At 37.5% G+C, this 16199-nt stretch overlaps 1 protein-coding gene across 1 annotated transcript in view; it reads right to left on the bottom strand.

The window, feature by feature from the left end:
* HDAC9 (histone deacetylase 9) overlaps positions 1-16199 on the bottom strand; it is a 455800-nt gene that overhangs the window by 16568 nt on the left and 423033 nt on the right. The window contains exon 25 of the mRNA XM_015558167.1: positions 4695-4842. Coding sequence (XP_015413653.1) covers positions 4695-4842 — 148 coding nt within the window. The remainder of the gene's footprint in view (positions 1-4694; positions 4843-16199) is intronic.

Consider the following 16199-nt stretch of genomic DNA (forward strand, 5'->3'; position numbering starts at 1 on the left):
ACTGTGTATCTTTTTTTTAAATATATTTTATTGATTTTTTTACAGAGAGAAGGGAGAGGGATAGAGAGCCAGAAACATCGATCAGCTGCCTCCTGCACACTCCCCACTGGGGATGTGCCCACAACAAAGGTACATGCCCTTGATCGTACTCGAACCTGGGACCCTTGAGTCTGCAGGCTGACGCTCTATCCACTGAGCAAAACTGGTCAGGGCATGAATGTGTATTTTTAATAGTGGTCTGTACTTCTATATAAACCTTCAGATACAGGAAAATGGGGTTATCAATGTCCTTGGCACTACAGATAGGCCATTCAAAGTTAAAACAGATGATACTTGGGATTTTCCAGTGTACTGTTACACTTTTTTTTTCATACTCTTGAATAAGATAGTTACTCAAGATACAAAATGGCCTGTCATATATTTCTCATGCTTTTATATTATATAATGATTTGAAACAATGTCATTCATGAGAGAAGTTACCTGAATTTGAAGATGAGATGATTAAATAAAGAACCAGATCAGACTGTATTAAGGAAACATAACATGATCCACGCTATAATCAATAGGTCAAACTCACATTTGAAAAACCTAACTTTCAGTTGTGTTTCCAGTAACTCAATAGTTGAACATCCTGAAGTCTTACTTGACAGAGCAACCTTTTTTCTTGATTTTCAGCAGATTCTGAATAGGTATCCAAGAATAAACCTGAATACTGCTTTGATTTTTTCAAAGTAGAAGCATTTGAAACACATACGTGACCAATGCAAATTATAATCTTTTCAAGATACAGAAAACTGCTAAGATCACAACTCTCTTTTAAAAACAATGTGCTGTATACGACCAGACCTAGCTGCTTAATATTCTTTGAACATATAACTTGGCCTACTTAATTTTTTTTTCATATTTTGTTTTTGTTTTGCTTTTGCTGATCCACCAATCATCTTTCCCACTCAAGTCCTCTGCCACCTGAAAATTAGGTTTTGAAAACTGTATTTCAGTCATCCCCAGAATGAATCCCCCAAAATCAACATTTTCAAATAATGGCCCACTAATGAGTTATAAAAATGAAAGGACTGTTTTGCTCTGTGTTGTCATCTCCACCCCCATCCCCCATCCAAGAAAAATGAACAAAAAATACTTACAATGGTTCTGAGCCAGGAGCATTTTATCCCGTATTCACTAGTGGTAAATGAGTCAGATATGAGTTGGCCAGGAAAAGAGCTGCTTTACCCAAAATCTTAGTACAAAATGAGTCATCTCACTCCAAACACCAATATATCCTCCAAAATAACTGGCAAGAATAGCCTATAAAAAGAATCTTGCCTTCACCCTTTTCCATCCATTTAACTCTCTGATTTTTCTAATTTTTCAATTTCCTGTGCACTTAGAACATTGCATTCATAACAAAGGCCCAATAACATATCCACCTTTCTATCTCGTTCTGAAAGTCATCTTTCCTATATCGAGTCGGGGGACAATTCAGATAGCATTCCCCTGGAAAGAAATAAATGCCTCATGACTTTCAAGGTTTCCCTCTGCCTCTGATGAAATCCATGCATGGTTCAACAGAAATGCAAAAGCCAGTTCTAGAATAGTTTTCCTTTTCCTCTGCTGAAACAGTGAGTTCAAAGCCATAGAAAATATTTCAAGCAAAACCATTTTCCTCCCCACAAGAAAAATCAATCAAAATTGATTCAGTCTGTCTAAAACTGATAAACAAATAAGAGTTGAGGCAGCAAATGTCAGTTCTGTTTCCTCGTATGTCAAAACATTCCCATTCCCATTCCCATCTCTCTCTGCCATGAGATGGAGCTAAAAATTCACTGAGAACTGAAACCAGGGCTGAGTCCCTCTGGATTAGTAGAAGTCAGGCACCCTGTTTACCCGGGTAAACAAGCACACGTACAGAGCTAGATCCGGCCAAAGTGCTCAGATTTTTACATTACGTAGGGCTCATGACATATTATTTTTTCTTAAAAATTAATTTTATTTACTTATTTAATCCTCACCTGACGATATGTTTTTATTGATGAGAGAGAGAGAAACATGGATCAGTTGCTTCCCATATGTGCCCTAACTGGGGATTGAACTCAAAACTTAGGTATGTGTCCAGACCTGGAACTGAACCTGCAAATTTTTGGTGTATGGATGATGCTCCAATCAATTGAGCTCCCCAGCCTGGGCATTGTTATCCTTAATTATTCTAAACTCTGCAATTTAATGGGAAAATTTACTTATAATTCATTCTACCCAGGCTGGAATTTAGCTTCATTTCTCTACATTAAATGAATTCTCAAGAATTGCTATTCTCCTTTTGTATCCAACACTAACAGATGCTAGTTCCCTCAGTTTTATAGCCCTCAAATGACAGACACTAACTGGATTTGGCCTTGGGAATAATTGCAACACCTCTGGATTATGAACTTGGTTCAGTTCTTAGCTGGGAACGGCAGGGGGTTAGTTCATATTATCAAAGACATAAAATAAGTTTTCCCTTATGTTCCAGATGCCCATATGATGGTGCCTTTTAATACAATACTGTGCAACTTTTCTTTCCCTGCTGGTAATCTGTTATTTAAGTGGTTATGGTAAGAAAAAATAAAAGTGAAATCTCTTATTCAGTGTTTTCACTCAGGGCACATGCCCGGGTTACAAGCTCAATCCCCAGTAGGAGGTGTACGGGGGGCAACCATCAATTATCCTCTCTTATCATTAATGTTTCTGCTTCCCTCGCCTTCTCCCTTCCTTTCTGAACTCAATAAAAATATATTTTTTAAACACACACACACACAAACACACACACACACACACACACACAGCACATCAAAACATCAGAATGAAGGCCGTAGGGTCAAAATTCCAGCTTGAAGACCTGGATTCAAAAGCATGGGTTTCTTGACCTGCTCATTGTATACGTTTCAGTGAGTTCCTTAATCTCTCTGAGAGCCTCCTATTCTTCTTGGGTAAAGTAGGAATGACAACATGCCCATCTATAGCATTTTTAGAGAGAAAGGATGGGAGAGAGAGAGAAACATCTGAGAGAGAGAGAAACATGGATCAGTTGCTTCCCATATGTGCCCTAACTGGGGATTGAACTCAAAACTTAGGTATGTGTCCAGACCTGGAACTGAACCTGCAAATTTTTGGTGTATGGATGATGCTCCAATCAATTGAGCTCCCCAGCCTGGGCATTGTTATCCTTAATTATTCTAAACTCTGCAATTTAATGGGAAAATTTACTTATAATTCATTCTACCCAGGCTGGAATTTAGCTTCATTTCTCTACATTAAATGAATTCTCAAGAATTGCTATTCTCCTTTTGTATCCAACACTAACAGATGCTAGTTCCCTCAGTTTTATAGCCCTCAAATGACAGACACTAACTGGATTTGGCCTTGGGAATAATTGCAACACCTCTGGATTATGAACTTGGTTCAGTTCTTAGCTGGGAACGGCAGGGGGTTAGTTCATATTATCAAAGACATAAAATAAGTTTTCCCTTATGTTCCAGATGCCCATATGATGGTGCCTTTTAATACAATACTGTGCAACTTTTCTTTCCCTGCTGGTAATCTGTTATTTAAGTGGTTATGGTAAGAAAAAATAAAAGTGAAATCTCTTATTCAGTGTATCTCCTGCTCTTGACCAAAACAAGATGTTAAATCCATTAAACTCTGAATGCTCAGTAAAATAAAGCTAAAACTGTTCAAATTTGGGCATTCTTGGGAAAATTGCCAATGTGTGTACCAGTAGCAGGATCTGTGTAATTAATGGTGATGTTATTTACAGAAGGAGTCGGATTTCATTCTCAGAAGTAATTTTCAAGTGCAAACTGTTCAAATTGAGGAATTGGGGCTTTGAAGTCAGCTGTAGAAAGCACCAATATTAATGGATGGACATTTGTGGTATCTTTGGTCATAGTAGATTCAAAAGAAATGATGCTTATAGCATTGTCTGTAGGATAGTGCGATGGACATCAAAATGCATAAACCAATAACATTTCTTAAAAGGAAAATAAGCAAATGCAATCTGTCAACCTTATTTCCCCCCTGAAAGCTCTATTCATTCATATGAAGACTAACTGAAATCAATCCCTTCTTATCATGCTATGAAATAAAATCAGACTCAAGTCCACACCTTTCCTTTACACACATCCCTTTCTCCTTTGGAGGCAACTTCCATCTTTATCTAATTGTTGCACCTCAACGACAGCCATACATATAAGAGCTTGTATGTATATAGGCGATCCAACTGACTAACTATACCTCCAGCTTCTACTCTCTCTTTTTCTGTTGGTTATATCAGTAATTTCAAAAGGTTGAGAGAAAGAAAAGAACATCTGGAAAAACATAGATAACTAGGGATAGAAGATAAGCCCATAAGCAGCTCTTTCCATAATAATCTGCAGGAAATTATCCAACAAGAAGTGATTTTTCTCACCGTCTATCTCATCCCTGCCATTTCTCTGTGAACTGCAACCACATGCTCCAGCTCATGTTTCCCAGGAAAAAGGAAACAAATGAATGAATTCTTGACAGCCGACAGCATGTGCTGGGGCATCTGTGGCTTTGGAGAAGACAGGTGGTGGAAGGGGCGGGGACAGGTGAAGGTAAGTCTGGAGAGGGGTTCAGGAACGGGAATGATGAGCCTGGAGGTTACTGACCTTAATGATTCCCCCATGCTGGATCCATACCTGCTATCTTCTTGAGCGAAGGGCTGTTCCACATCCACCGTCAGGGAGGCCAGGGCAGAAACGGTGTCTGTCTCCTCTTGCAACTGAGCCCCAGCCAGAGCACAGCCCCTTGGCACAGCCACCATTCTTACTGACTTCCAGTACTTGCCTAGGAAAACACACACACATATGCATCAAACTTTATTGGAATTTTAGCTAGAGCAGCACTAATCAGAATACTCATCTAGGTCCAACTCAGAGTAGCTGTTAAGTTAAAATTCACCATGCTATACATGGTTGTAATTTGGTTTCTTAACTGTTATGATTAAGTCTTTGACTCAGTTTAAGAATGCCAAATTGTTAAGTGCTTGTAGTCCCAACCTGGAGTCTCTGCCTTGCTCAGAAGGTAATAAGTGAGGAATAATCCAGGTCTAATGAACTCACTCTCAGATTGACAGCTGTCTCTGCAACTAATGAAGCAAATTCTGGGCACTGTGCCCCCTTGGAAACTCTCAAGAGACTGGGAGGCAGAAGTCTCGGGGAGAAACTGAATGAAATAGTAATGTTGAAAATTGCTACTTGAGCCATTAACTTTTTTTAATGAGGTTGGAATATTAAAGAAAAAGAAAAGCCCAGAAATGCCAGCATGAATCAAATGGCAACTTTGCCAGAACAATCAGGTTTGTTAGTCCTGGATGTTCTTTCTTTCTTAGCCCCAGGGTGTGTACTAGAACAATAATTGATTTAAAACTTTAATATATGCACTGGCTGACGTTGGAACCCCTCCATATGTCACAGGGATGTTTCTTTTTTTTGAGGCAGGGAAGGAGAATGAGAGGAAAATAGGAGGTCATTTCACAAGAACATGCCAGTGGGATACATATGAAAAAGCAGAGTTAGTGACCTTTTTGCAGCCCCTAAGCTGTTTTGGGAGAAGTGTTTTGTCACCCCAAATCAAAGCAGGAGAATCGCCCTCAGTGCTAACATGACTTACCAGGTTAGAACTCCCTCTGCAGCCTGACCAGTTAGGCAGAAAGTTGGCAGGCATTGTTTCCTTAGTTACAAAACACACATACACACAAAAACCCACAACAACAACAAAATAAAACAAGTTCCACCAGAGAAGAAAGACAAATGGATGAATACTGGATCGGAAAGAAAGATAACTGGGTTCTGGACCCAGCACTACCTCATGGTGACAACACAACGCTCTCCAGCACAACGCTCTCCAACACAGAGCAAGGGGATGGCCTCAAACCCCTTCCAGCTCTTACTAACATCTCCTGATTGACCTTTCCTCATCTTCCTGCTTCACAGAGAAATGAATGTCCTGTCAGGGGAGGAGACCCAATCTCCCCAGCTCCTGACATAGTTGTCTCCTGCTGGGATCACCTGGTCTGACCCAAGTCTGAGAACCATAAAGCTTTTAATTCGGATCACATAATCGCAGTTTTAACTATGAATAAGCCCACGAACTATTTTTTGAAAGCTAAGGCTGTGACAGATGTTGAGGACACAATGATGCTTCCCTGGCATCAAGCAACTCATGGTCAAGTTGAAATGGCGCTTTTAGTAAACCAACAATGACAATGTTGTGTAAAAAGGACCCATGTGTCCTGGAGAGGAAATAGTAGAACATACTAATATACTTATGATGACAGGAAGGTGAGAGAAAACTTGCCAGAAAAAATAACACCTGACTGAGTATTTGAGAGACCATCAGAATTTAGTCAAGCTGAAAGAGACGGAGGTGGTGATGATGAGGTATCCCTGGAAAAGAAAACACTGTATACAAATGTGCAGAAACTTGAGTTTCTGTCGATTCTTGGGGTACAAAGTCCACTGCTAGGCAGAACTGGAACATAGAAAAAGTCTGGATGTGATGACTGATAGTTCTGGGTAATTAACACACAATCTTGAATAACATGCCAATGATTTTGGACTTCACTTTGTGGGTGTGAGGGCCATTTAAAGCAGAAGATGTAGGGAATCAAGTTTAAGTTGTAACAGAACCTTCTGGAGAGATCATGGATGATAGATTAGAAGGTGAGGAGAGTGGTGGCAGGAAACCAATTTCACATCTTGGCAAAAGTCCAGGGGGAAATGATTCCTAAATTAAAAGGAAATGACATAATAGAAATGAGGAGGGACTAAAGAGAGGTTTAGGAGGTAGGCAGTGAACATGTACCTTGGCTTATTCTTTAATCCTCCGCTCCCACCTCTCTCACCTTTGTAAGATGACCCTGAATCGACAGTTCCATGACAAGACCCTAACTTCTCTAGGTCACTATGTGTTATAATCTTGCCCTGGTTGGAAATGCTGTGTTCTGTCTATAAGTGCATTCAGTTGTACTGAGTTTCAAAAATATTTTTATTAAACATTATTTTAGCTCATGAAGCTGGTGATGCTGGATGACATGCTTTCCTTTTTTCTCTGGAGTGACTAATATGGGGCCCCTGACAAACAGGGAGCTGGTGTTTTATGGGTTAAATTATGTTATAAACATTACAGGAAAGAGAAACTGCTATTACTGAGCTCCGAATATGTGCAAGTACTGTGCTAGGTGTTTTCACAGTTAGAATTTCATTTAATCCTCATGACTGTGTAGGCAATGTTGGATAATTTTTTTCTAAGGTTTCATGGCTAGCAAGCAGAGGAGCTGAAACCCTCAATTAGGACTGCCTGATTCCAAAATGTCTCTTTCTCTGTATTCTGTGGTTGTCCATTATTTTGTCCTCCTCTACCCTCCTCTTACTACATATAAAAATAGAGAGACAGACTCAGTATATGAAATCCCAACTTAAAAATTTTACACATTGCAAAAGAATTATATATACTCTTCACAAAGGAATCACCTTTGGTAATGACAGTTACCCTTTCCTTAGATATATGACTCAGTTGATCTACCTTTTATTGGCTTAATGGCATGGGTTTATTGCACCAAATGAGACAACCATGTTGAGACTAATCTTTTTGCTGTTCCTTTCTTATAACCTAATACTATTGCAAGCACATGATTAGCAGGTATAAGTCACTGACAAAGCTCACATAAAACTGGAGACAAATGCTTGCTCATTGAAGAGTATTAATAAGAAGTCCATCAAAGATAGAGCCCTGAACTAAAAGTCATGATTTTCAGGTTGGAGAGTCCTCATGAGTCCCAGAGAAAGCATTTTGAACACTCTGGGAAACATTTTTCACAATTATAAAATGCTAGGCATGGGTGATGACAATGAAAGGTCACTTTCTGCTCTAATTCTCGATGACTGTGATTCTTTTGATCTCACGTTATGAATCACTCTTGGATATTATAATAAATTTATTATAGCAGAAAATCTTACTTTTCTGTTAGTTTATGAACCCTTTAAGAGGTCAGCAAATACTTTTAGATAATATGGCACATCTAGAATAACCATTGGCTTTAATTTGCAAGTATTTTACTTTTTCTTCAAGAGGAGATCTCTTGGTTACAAGACAAAACAAACATCTTTATCCCAAAATACAATCAGGACAGAAGGTATGAACCATTAATAACAATCTCTCAGCAGAATGACTGACATGATCTTTATGTATGTGAGTAGTACAACAATTTTTAAATGGCCAAGACCTTTTTGAATAAAACATAATGTGTATAAAATGTCCTGCTAAGTTAAGAATAAATATTAGAAGCTTGGCTTTTATCCAGATGTATATGAGGGTCTTGACTCAGAAATAACCCAAAACTTTAAATTCAATATGGCCTCTGGCAAAGCCTATAAAAACAAGGGAAATATTCTGCATTAATAATGTATTTATAAACCACTATCTCTATCTGTAAAGGAGAATAATTAAAGTATGCATAGCACAGGCTGAAATATGCAGCCAATTCAAACCTCCAATTTATAGGTTATATTTTCACACAATGGGCATAATTTTTTTTTCTTTCAGGAATGTATGCAATAAAATCATATAAGTTGACATGGGAATAATATGCCTATTAGCACATAAGAGAAATGAACCAAGGTTTATTAATAGAGTTTTCAGGAGCTGCTATTCAAAAAGTAAAATATTAGTAGCCAGCCACCACTGGGTTGCTCTTCTAAGGTAATAAAGCTGGCAAAGAGTTTTCCGTTAAAACCAGACAGGCACATTCCCTCGTTGGTCATATCCCCTATCTTTATTCATTTTCCTTACTGTGTAATCTTCCTACTTTTCAGCACTTTTTTTTTTCTTTTGGATGATCAGCCTTCATTATTCTGCCCTTGTGTTTTGTCTGGTGAAAGGTAAACTAAAGAATGAATCTAAAATAAAGGTAAAAACTAGATAATGGAATGCAGAAAGTCTAGAGAGGTGGGGGCCATAAATGGAGTGTCACAGAGTCAGATAGAAGCCATGAGAGGATGCCTTGCAGATAAAATCAGGCTTCAGTATAAACCAGTTTGGTTTTGGTAATGAGCATGTTGAAAACAGCATGGGTGGACATGGAGAGCATTATGCTAAGCGAAATAAGCCAGTCGGAGAAAGATAAATATCACATAATCTCACTCATCTGTGGAATATAATGAACAACATAAACTGACGAACAAAAATAGATCCAGAGACAGAGAAGCATGGAACAGACCATCAAACTTCAGAGGGAAAGTAGGGGGAGAATGGGGAGGGGGGTAAGAGATCAACCAAAGGATATGTATGCATGCATATAAGCACCAAATGGTCACAGACACTAAGTGGGGTGAAGGCATGTGTTGAGGGGTGGCAGTGACTGGGGAGAGGTCAATGGGGGGGGAAAGGAGACATATGTAATACTATATGTAATACTTTAAACAATAAAGAATTTTAAAAAATAGGTAGTTGCTGACATATGTGTTAGAAATAACACATCTACCAAAAGTTTTCCCTTTGACACTGATATTTTTGCTTCATTTCATGACTATTTCTTATCAGCTTCACTGAGGTATAGTTTACAGTCAGTAAAAACTTACCAATTTTAAGGGCAGGCTATGATGCATGCTGACAAATGTATGCAGTCATATAACCACTACAACAGTCAAAATATAATATAATATTTTCTTCACCACAAAGAGTTCCTTTGGCCTTTGGAGTCAACTTCTTACTCTCCTTCTTGGCCCCTAATAATCACTGAAATTCTGCCACTGTACTTTTGCCATTTCTAGAATTTCATATAAATGGAACCACAGTCTTTAATATCTGGCTTCTTTCACTTAACATAATACTTTTGAGATTCAAAACATTTCTTATCTTTATTTTATCATCTCTATCTTTTTCCTGGTATGTAATATGATTTCCTTTCCCCTCTGGTTTCTTTTAAGATTTCATTAGGAAGTTTCTCAGTATAATTTTATTCATGTTTATTCTGCTTGAGATTCATAGAGTTTCACAGATCTGTGGATTTGTAGTTTTCCATCAAATTTATAAAACCCTTTTCTATTATTTCTTCAAATATTCCCCAACTACCACCTTTCCTGGGACTCTGTACATATGTTATACTGATTGATGTTGCCCAATATATTGCTGATATACTATATATAGTTTCTATTACTTCTTCAATGTCACTTTCTTTTTTGATTTGATTTTGGCGGGCTTTGTCTCGTATGTATAATAAGCCAGTAGTCCTTCCAGGGTATAAAACTTCATTTTAAATATTGTGTTTTTCTTTTCTAAAACTTGCATTTCCTTGGTTTTTATGTTTTTAATCTCTCTGCATTATGTGTGCTCTCTCCTCTTCACAGAACTATTTAATATTTTTGTCTGCTAATTCCATCATACCTTGCATTTCTGGGTCAGTTTCTGTTCATTGATTTCTTGTCATATTGTCACAGGTCATATTTTCCTATTCATGTCATGGCTGGTAATTTTCACCTGGATTCTTGACATTGGCAATTGGAACATTTTTGGTTGTTGAATTTTGTAGTGTTCTTTGGAATTGTTGGCCTTGTAAATTACATGCCATTAGTATGGTCCTTTTGAGGCTTGCTTGTACTCGGTGAGAGTGCATCAGAGCAGGCTGTGGCACAGGCTGATTTATCCCTACAACTAAGACGAAGCCATTGTGACATCTCTACATGATGCCTTGTGCATCACAAGGTCTCTCCACTCTGGCTAGCAAGAATACAGACTAGTTCCAATTCTGTGTAAATACCTTGGATTGTTTAATTTACTGTTTTCCATTGGTTAGTTCTTTGTGGTGTTGCACCTCATGCAAGGAAAGATAAGTAAGACAAAGGTTTAAGAAACACCTGTGCAGATGCATGGAGCTCTTTCTAGCAACTTCATCTCAAATATCGTACTTCACAAATTCTAGATATTTCAATCTCCCCAAATTCTGATCACTTTATCTTCAACTCAGAAAAACCATTGGACTCTATTAGGATTCTCCTCTATGATGCAGCCTGGGAATTGCCTCTCATTAGTACACTCTGGCAATGATAGGACTCATTTTGTTTATTTCTCTTTATGTGGATCACAGGCTTTCACTGCCTGTTGCCCAGTGTCCAAAGACAAGGTTCCATATATATGTTTTTCTGCTTTTCTTTTATTTCTGATCAAAGAGTAATTCCTATAGAATGTAGTTAACTCCATCATATTTGGGGTAAGAGGTCCATTTATTGAATATTTTGATTATTTCTAACTAATTAGAAAAAAAAGTAATAAAAATGCAGAAAAATCATTTATAAAGTAGTTAAATATTACTATAGTTGATAATGGGCAACAAAGAGAGAAATTTTATACTGTCGGGTTGAGCTGTTTTATTTTCTTTGCCATTAATAACAGCTGTATTTAGAAAGCATTGTATTTCAGTTAACTGTATTTCACCCTAAGTGTGCTTATATAGAGGTATTTAAAGTTTTGAAAATAGCTTTAATTTTCATTAGGATAACAAGCCTTTTGCTTTTTTAAAGGAATTTAAAAATAAAATGTTATTAAATTTATAATTTTTATTAAGTCACAAAATTTATTAATTTTGTGCAATCCATAGCTAATGCCAAACATATTTCTATGTTTAAATTTGAACATAGTTTCATATTTAAATTTGAAACTCCCTAAAGTTTAAATTTGCATATTAATACAAAGTCAAATGATTTCATTGTCAGTTTTAGATTTTCACTGTAATTTACAACAGTCTTCACAATAATGCTCTGTGTTTTATTTTTGGCAGGCTTATTTCCAAAGTTTCACTTTGATTCCATGAATGTTACAAAAACCATTGGAATTAATTGGTGATTCTAATTGAAATATCTGAAAACACTATTATCATTTAAGAAGAAGATTCTTCTGGTGGAGTTAACAAATAGCAACTATTACCTCACTTTGGAGCTTGGGAAAAAAACAAACAGACTTGGAAGTAAAAATTCATTTAAAAATTTGAGTTTCATCGTGTGATACTTAAATGCACTTTCCGCAATTGCACTTGTTAAACTTTCTTCATGGACTTAGTTTCTATATTTGTTTTGAATAATTAATAAATTTTAAAGTACTGTAGATATTGCCATTAATTCAGCAGCATGTATCTTCATTGTTCCTGTCACTCATATAACTATGTCCCTGTGATGAATGATGAATATTGACAAATATTTTGTGCAGGTTATATGTTAATTACCTATATATCTTGGGAAATAGCAATTGAGCACTAAATTTTTTAACATGCATAGTTGTTGTGCACACATTTCCACCTACAGTGTTGATGGCAAAATTTTTAAAAAAGGTAACTAACCATAAAATAGTTGCAGAATTATAATGTAAAGTTGTCAAAACTTCTATAGAAAAAAATTCAGAGAATAGACACTGCATTCAGGATTGCTCCCCCTATTCCTTGAACATATTTTATCCACACCTAACCTCGGATTCTATGTTCCCCAGGACCCCACCTTCTGGCAGTCTGGTGGCTTCACGTATGCCACAGCTGTGGCTACAGCACACCTGTCTGGTGCACCAGGTGGCAGCAATGTTGAATATTTCTCCCTCCACTGCTCAGACCAGAAATGTAGGTGTCCTTTACAACTGGAGTCTTGGTTGATGTCTGTTATTTCAACATTTTACCCAGCTACCACTTGTTTCAGATTTTTCATTTTTCAGAAACCAAATTGGTCTCACGCCCTGGTTTTGTGAATAAAGTTTCACTGAAACACAACTATACTTCCCTGCTACAGTGAAATAGTTAAGCAGCTGAAACACAACAATTCACACACACACACACACACACACACACACACACAGAGTGGCCAGATTATTATGACCACCCCATCAGTGAATTAGTTATGCAAATAATAAAAAACATCTAACATTGTACAGCACAACCTTGTTCACCTCCAGACTAGTATGCCTTATTTAGTAAACCATCACCCAGGCATCAATTTAGAGAATAAATTAGAGAAAGCTAGAGTGGATGTGGGTAGACTACTTTGTAGGATATAGAAATGGCCCAAGAGAAGTAGATGGAAGCCTGATTGCAGAGAGTGGTCATGGAAACAGAAATATGTGGATGGATGAATGAAATGTTTAAAGAGTAAAAAAGCAAACAAGCAAAGAAAAACATCCAGAATGGGGTAATGGAGTCTATGTAGATAGCAATGGAAAGAACAACATGAAGGGTAATTACTATTTTCATGTCTAACAAACTGGAAAGATGGGATGCCCTCTACTTGAATCAAGAAACCTGAAAGAGGTTTGGGGCAAAAATAATGCCAATGGCTTTGGACATGTTGACTAGGTGTGAAGGCAAAGTTGCTGAGCTAGAAGTTCAATAAACATCTGGAATTCAGGGTTTGGAGTTATCATGTTAAGATAACTATAAAGCTATGTTCTGGGTCAAAAACAACAATAAATAAAATGATAAGAATCAGTTATTGAGTGCCTATGATAGTGAATTTTACATGTAATTTCATAACTTTCTTGTGAGATAGATTCTTTCATTTTCCTTATGAAGGAAAACTGGAGAGGGTTGAACTAAATTATTCATATTGCATACTTAGAAAAAGAATATATAGTGTGAAAAGGACTTAGTGGAGATTCTGCATTTAATGTTGCAAATATAGGAGAGGTTAGGAGGGGTTCTAACAGCCCATTTGTCAGATTGGCTAAACCATGGACTGAAAGGTGGCCCACAGTGAGTGATTTAGATATGGCAGACCTGCCTTAGTTTAATAAAGAAGAGAGTAAAAAGTTTTTAAAAATATATTTTATTCATTTTTTTACAGAGAGGAAGGGAGAGGAATAGAGAGGTAGAAACATCAATGAGAGAGAAACATTGATCAGCTGCCTCTTGCACACCTCCTACTGGGGATGTGACTGCAACCAAGGTACATGCCCTTGACTGGAATCGAACCCCGGACCCTTCAGTCCGCAGGCCGATGCTCTATCCCCTGAGCCAAACCGGTTAGGGTGAGAGTAAAATTTTTATTAAAATTAATGAGCAAAAGTTTGAGGTGAAACGGGACATTTGCATAATCTCAAGATATCTTCCCAAGATATTTATTAATTCCAAAGGGAAATGTTGTAATATAATACTGAGGTCTCTTTAATCAATTGGTCAATGTTAACCTCCCAATAATAAGATATGCAGACATTATGTACCATAGATCTGATGTACTAAGGGGACTGCCTCACTGCCGTGGCAATCTTATAAAAGATACACTCACAAAGGAATACCAGAGAAACTCAAGCTGAGAAACAAGCTTCAAAATAACTGAGCAGCGTTTTCCAGAAGAGCCAAAGTCAGAGAAGGCACAGAAAGACTGAGGAACTATCACAGATGGGAAAAGACTGGGATATGACAGCTAAGCGCAATGTGTCGGTTACAGACTGAATTATGGAACAGAATAAGGGAATCAGTGAAACACTGGTGGAATCCAAAGGAAGTCTGCAGTTTAGTTAACAGGATTGTATTGCTGTTAATTTCCATAATTGTGCTATAGTTATACAAGATGCCAGCATTAGGGGAAGCCGGGCGAAGGTTACACAAAACCCTGTATTCTCTTTGCAACTTTTCTCTAAATCTAAAATAATTTCAAAATAAAAATTTAATTAAACAACTTTTTAGCCCTGGCAGGTATTCTCAATGGTTAGAGTGTCAGCTCCCACACTGAAGGGTTGTGGGTTCCATTCCCAGTCACGGGCATGTACCTGGGTTGTAGGTTCGATCCCCAGCCCTGGTTAAGGCACATGCTGGAGTCAACCAATAGATGTCTCTCCCTCTCATCAATGTTTTCTCTCTTCCCCCTCCTTTCCACTCTCTCTAAAATAAATAAATAAACTAATAAATAAGTAAAAAAACCTTTCTGATCTGGCAGCAGAAAAGATGCTGGTAACTGTAATGAGATCACAACAGACAATAGTGGTTCTGACAGGGATTTGGAGAGAAGGGAGATAATTAGATAGAAATCTTTTTCAAGAATTTGATCCTAAACTATTGAAGAGCAATAGGATGATAAACTGAAGGAGGGACGTTGCTGGGGTTTGTTTTAAGATGGGAGAGATTTGGAGGTCTTATAATGTTGACGGGAGTGAACAGCTCAAAGAAAACAGTTTGGTAGCTATACTTTACATAAGGTGTGCTGCTGAGATTAAGGGGGGGGAGGTGAGCCTGATGGAGGTTTGAGAGAGGCAAAGTGAACTGACCCTAGGAACACAGAAGGATTACAATGGGCCTATCTGAGTTTGGTGATCATAGATGTATAGGAGGCCAAACTACCATGATTCATGACAATCTTGAACAGACCCGTTTATGTAGGCTCAGTGTTGGAGAAAGCTCTTTGTAGAATATATTCAGGGTTGAGATTTTATTGGGAAAGTAGAAGGGAAAAGTTGTGAAGGCACACTGAAAGGTGGAATGATAAACCAATTTAACTGTTAGTTGTTAAGTAGGACATAGTTAAAAGTAAAAAAAAAGGATAATGTATTAGAAGAAATGATCAATAGGGTGTGTGTAGGAGGCAGCTGATCAATGATTCTCTCTCATCACTGATATTTCTATCTCTCTCCTTTTCCCTTCCTCTCTCTGAAATGAATAAAAATATGTTTTCAATAAATAATAAAATAAATGAAATAACAAAAAACCTTAGGTGTTAGGGTAATTATTCAATGGCATATGGGTCTGACGTATCCCTCACTGGCAGAGATATGCCTGCCAGTTCTGTCTTAGGATTCCATTTTTCAGGTTTGCTAAGACAGTAACAGAAGGTCATCTGCTCTCCAGGTTCCCAAAATTTCCTTTTTCATTCTTTATCCCTACGAGTGCATATCTTAAAAACAAAACAAAACACCTCTTTATTATTATTTTCTTGGAGTTTCATGGAAGAGTGAAAGTAAATGAGTGTTCTATCCATGCTGTTGCAAAAGGCAAGTGTTCCTTTTTTTTTTTTTTTTACCGCAGCATAGTATTCCATTGTGTAGATGTACCACAGTTTTCTAATCCACTCATCTGCTGATGGGCACTTAGGCTGTTTCCAAATCTTAGCTATGGTGAATTGTGCTGCTATGAACATAGGGGTGCATATATCCTTTCTGATTGGCCGTTAAGTGAAATAAGC

This window comes from Myotis davidii, unplaced genomic scaffold (assembly GCF_000327345.1).
Source record: "Myotis davidii unplaced genomic scaffold, ASM32734v1 scaffold168, whole genome shotgun sequence".
Classification (NCBI taxonomy): Eukaryota; Metazoa; Chordata; class Mammalia; order Chiroptera; family Vespertilionidae; genus Myotis; species Myotis davidii.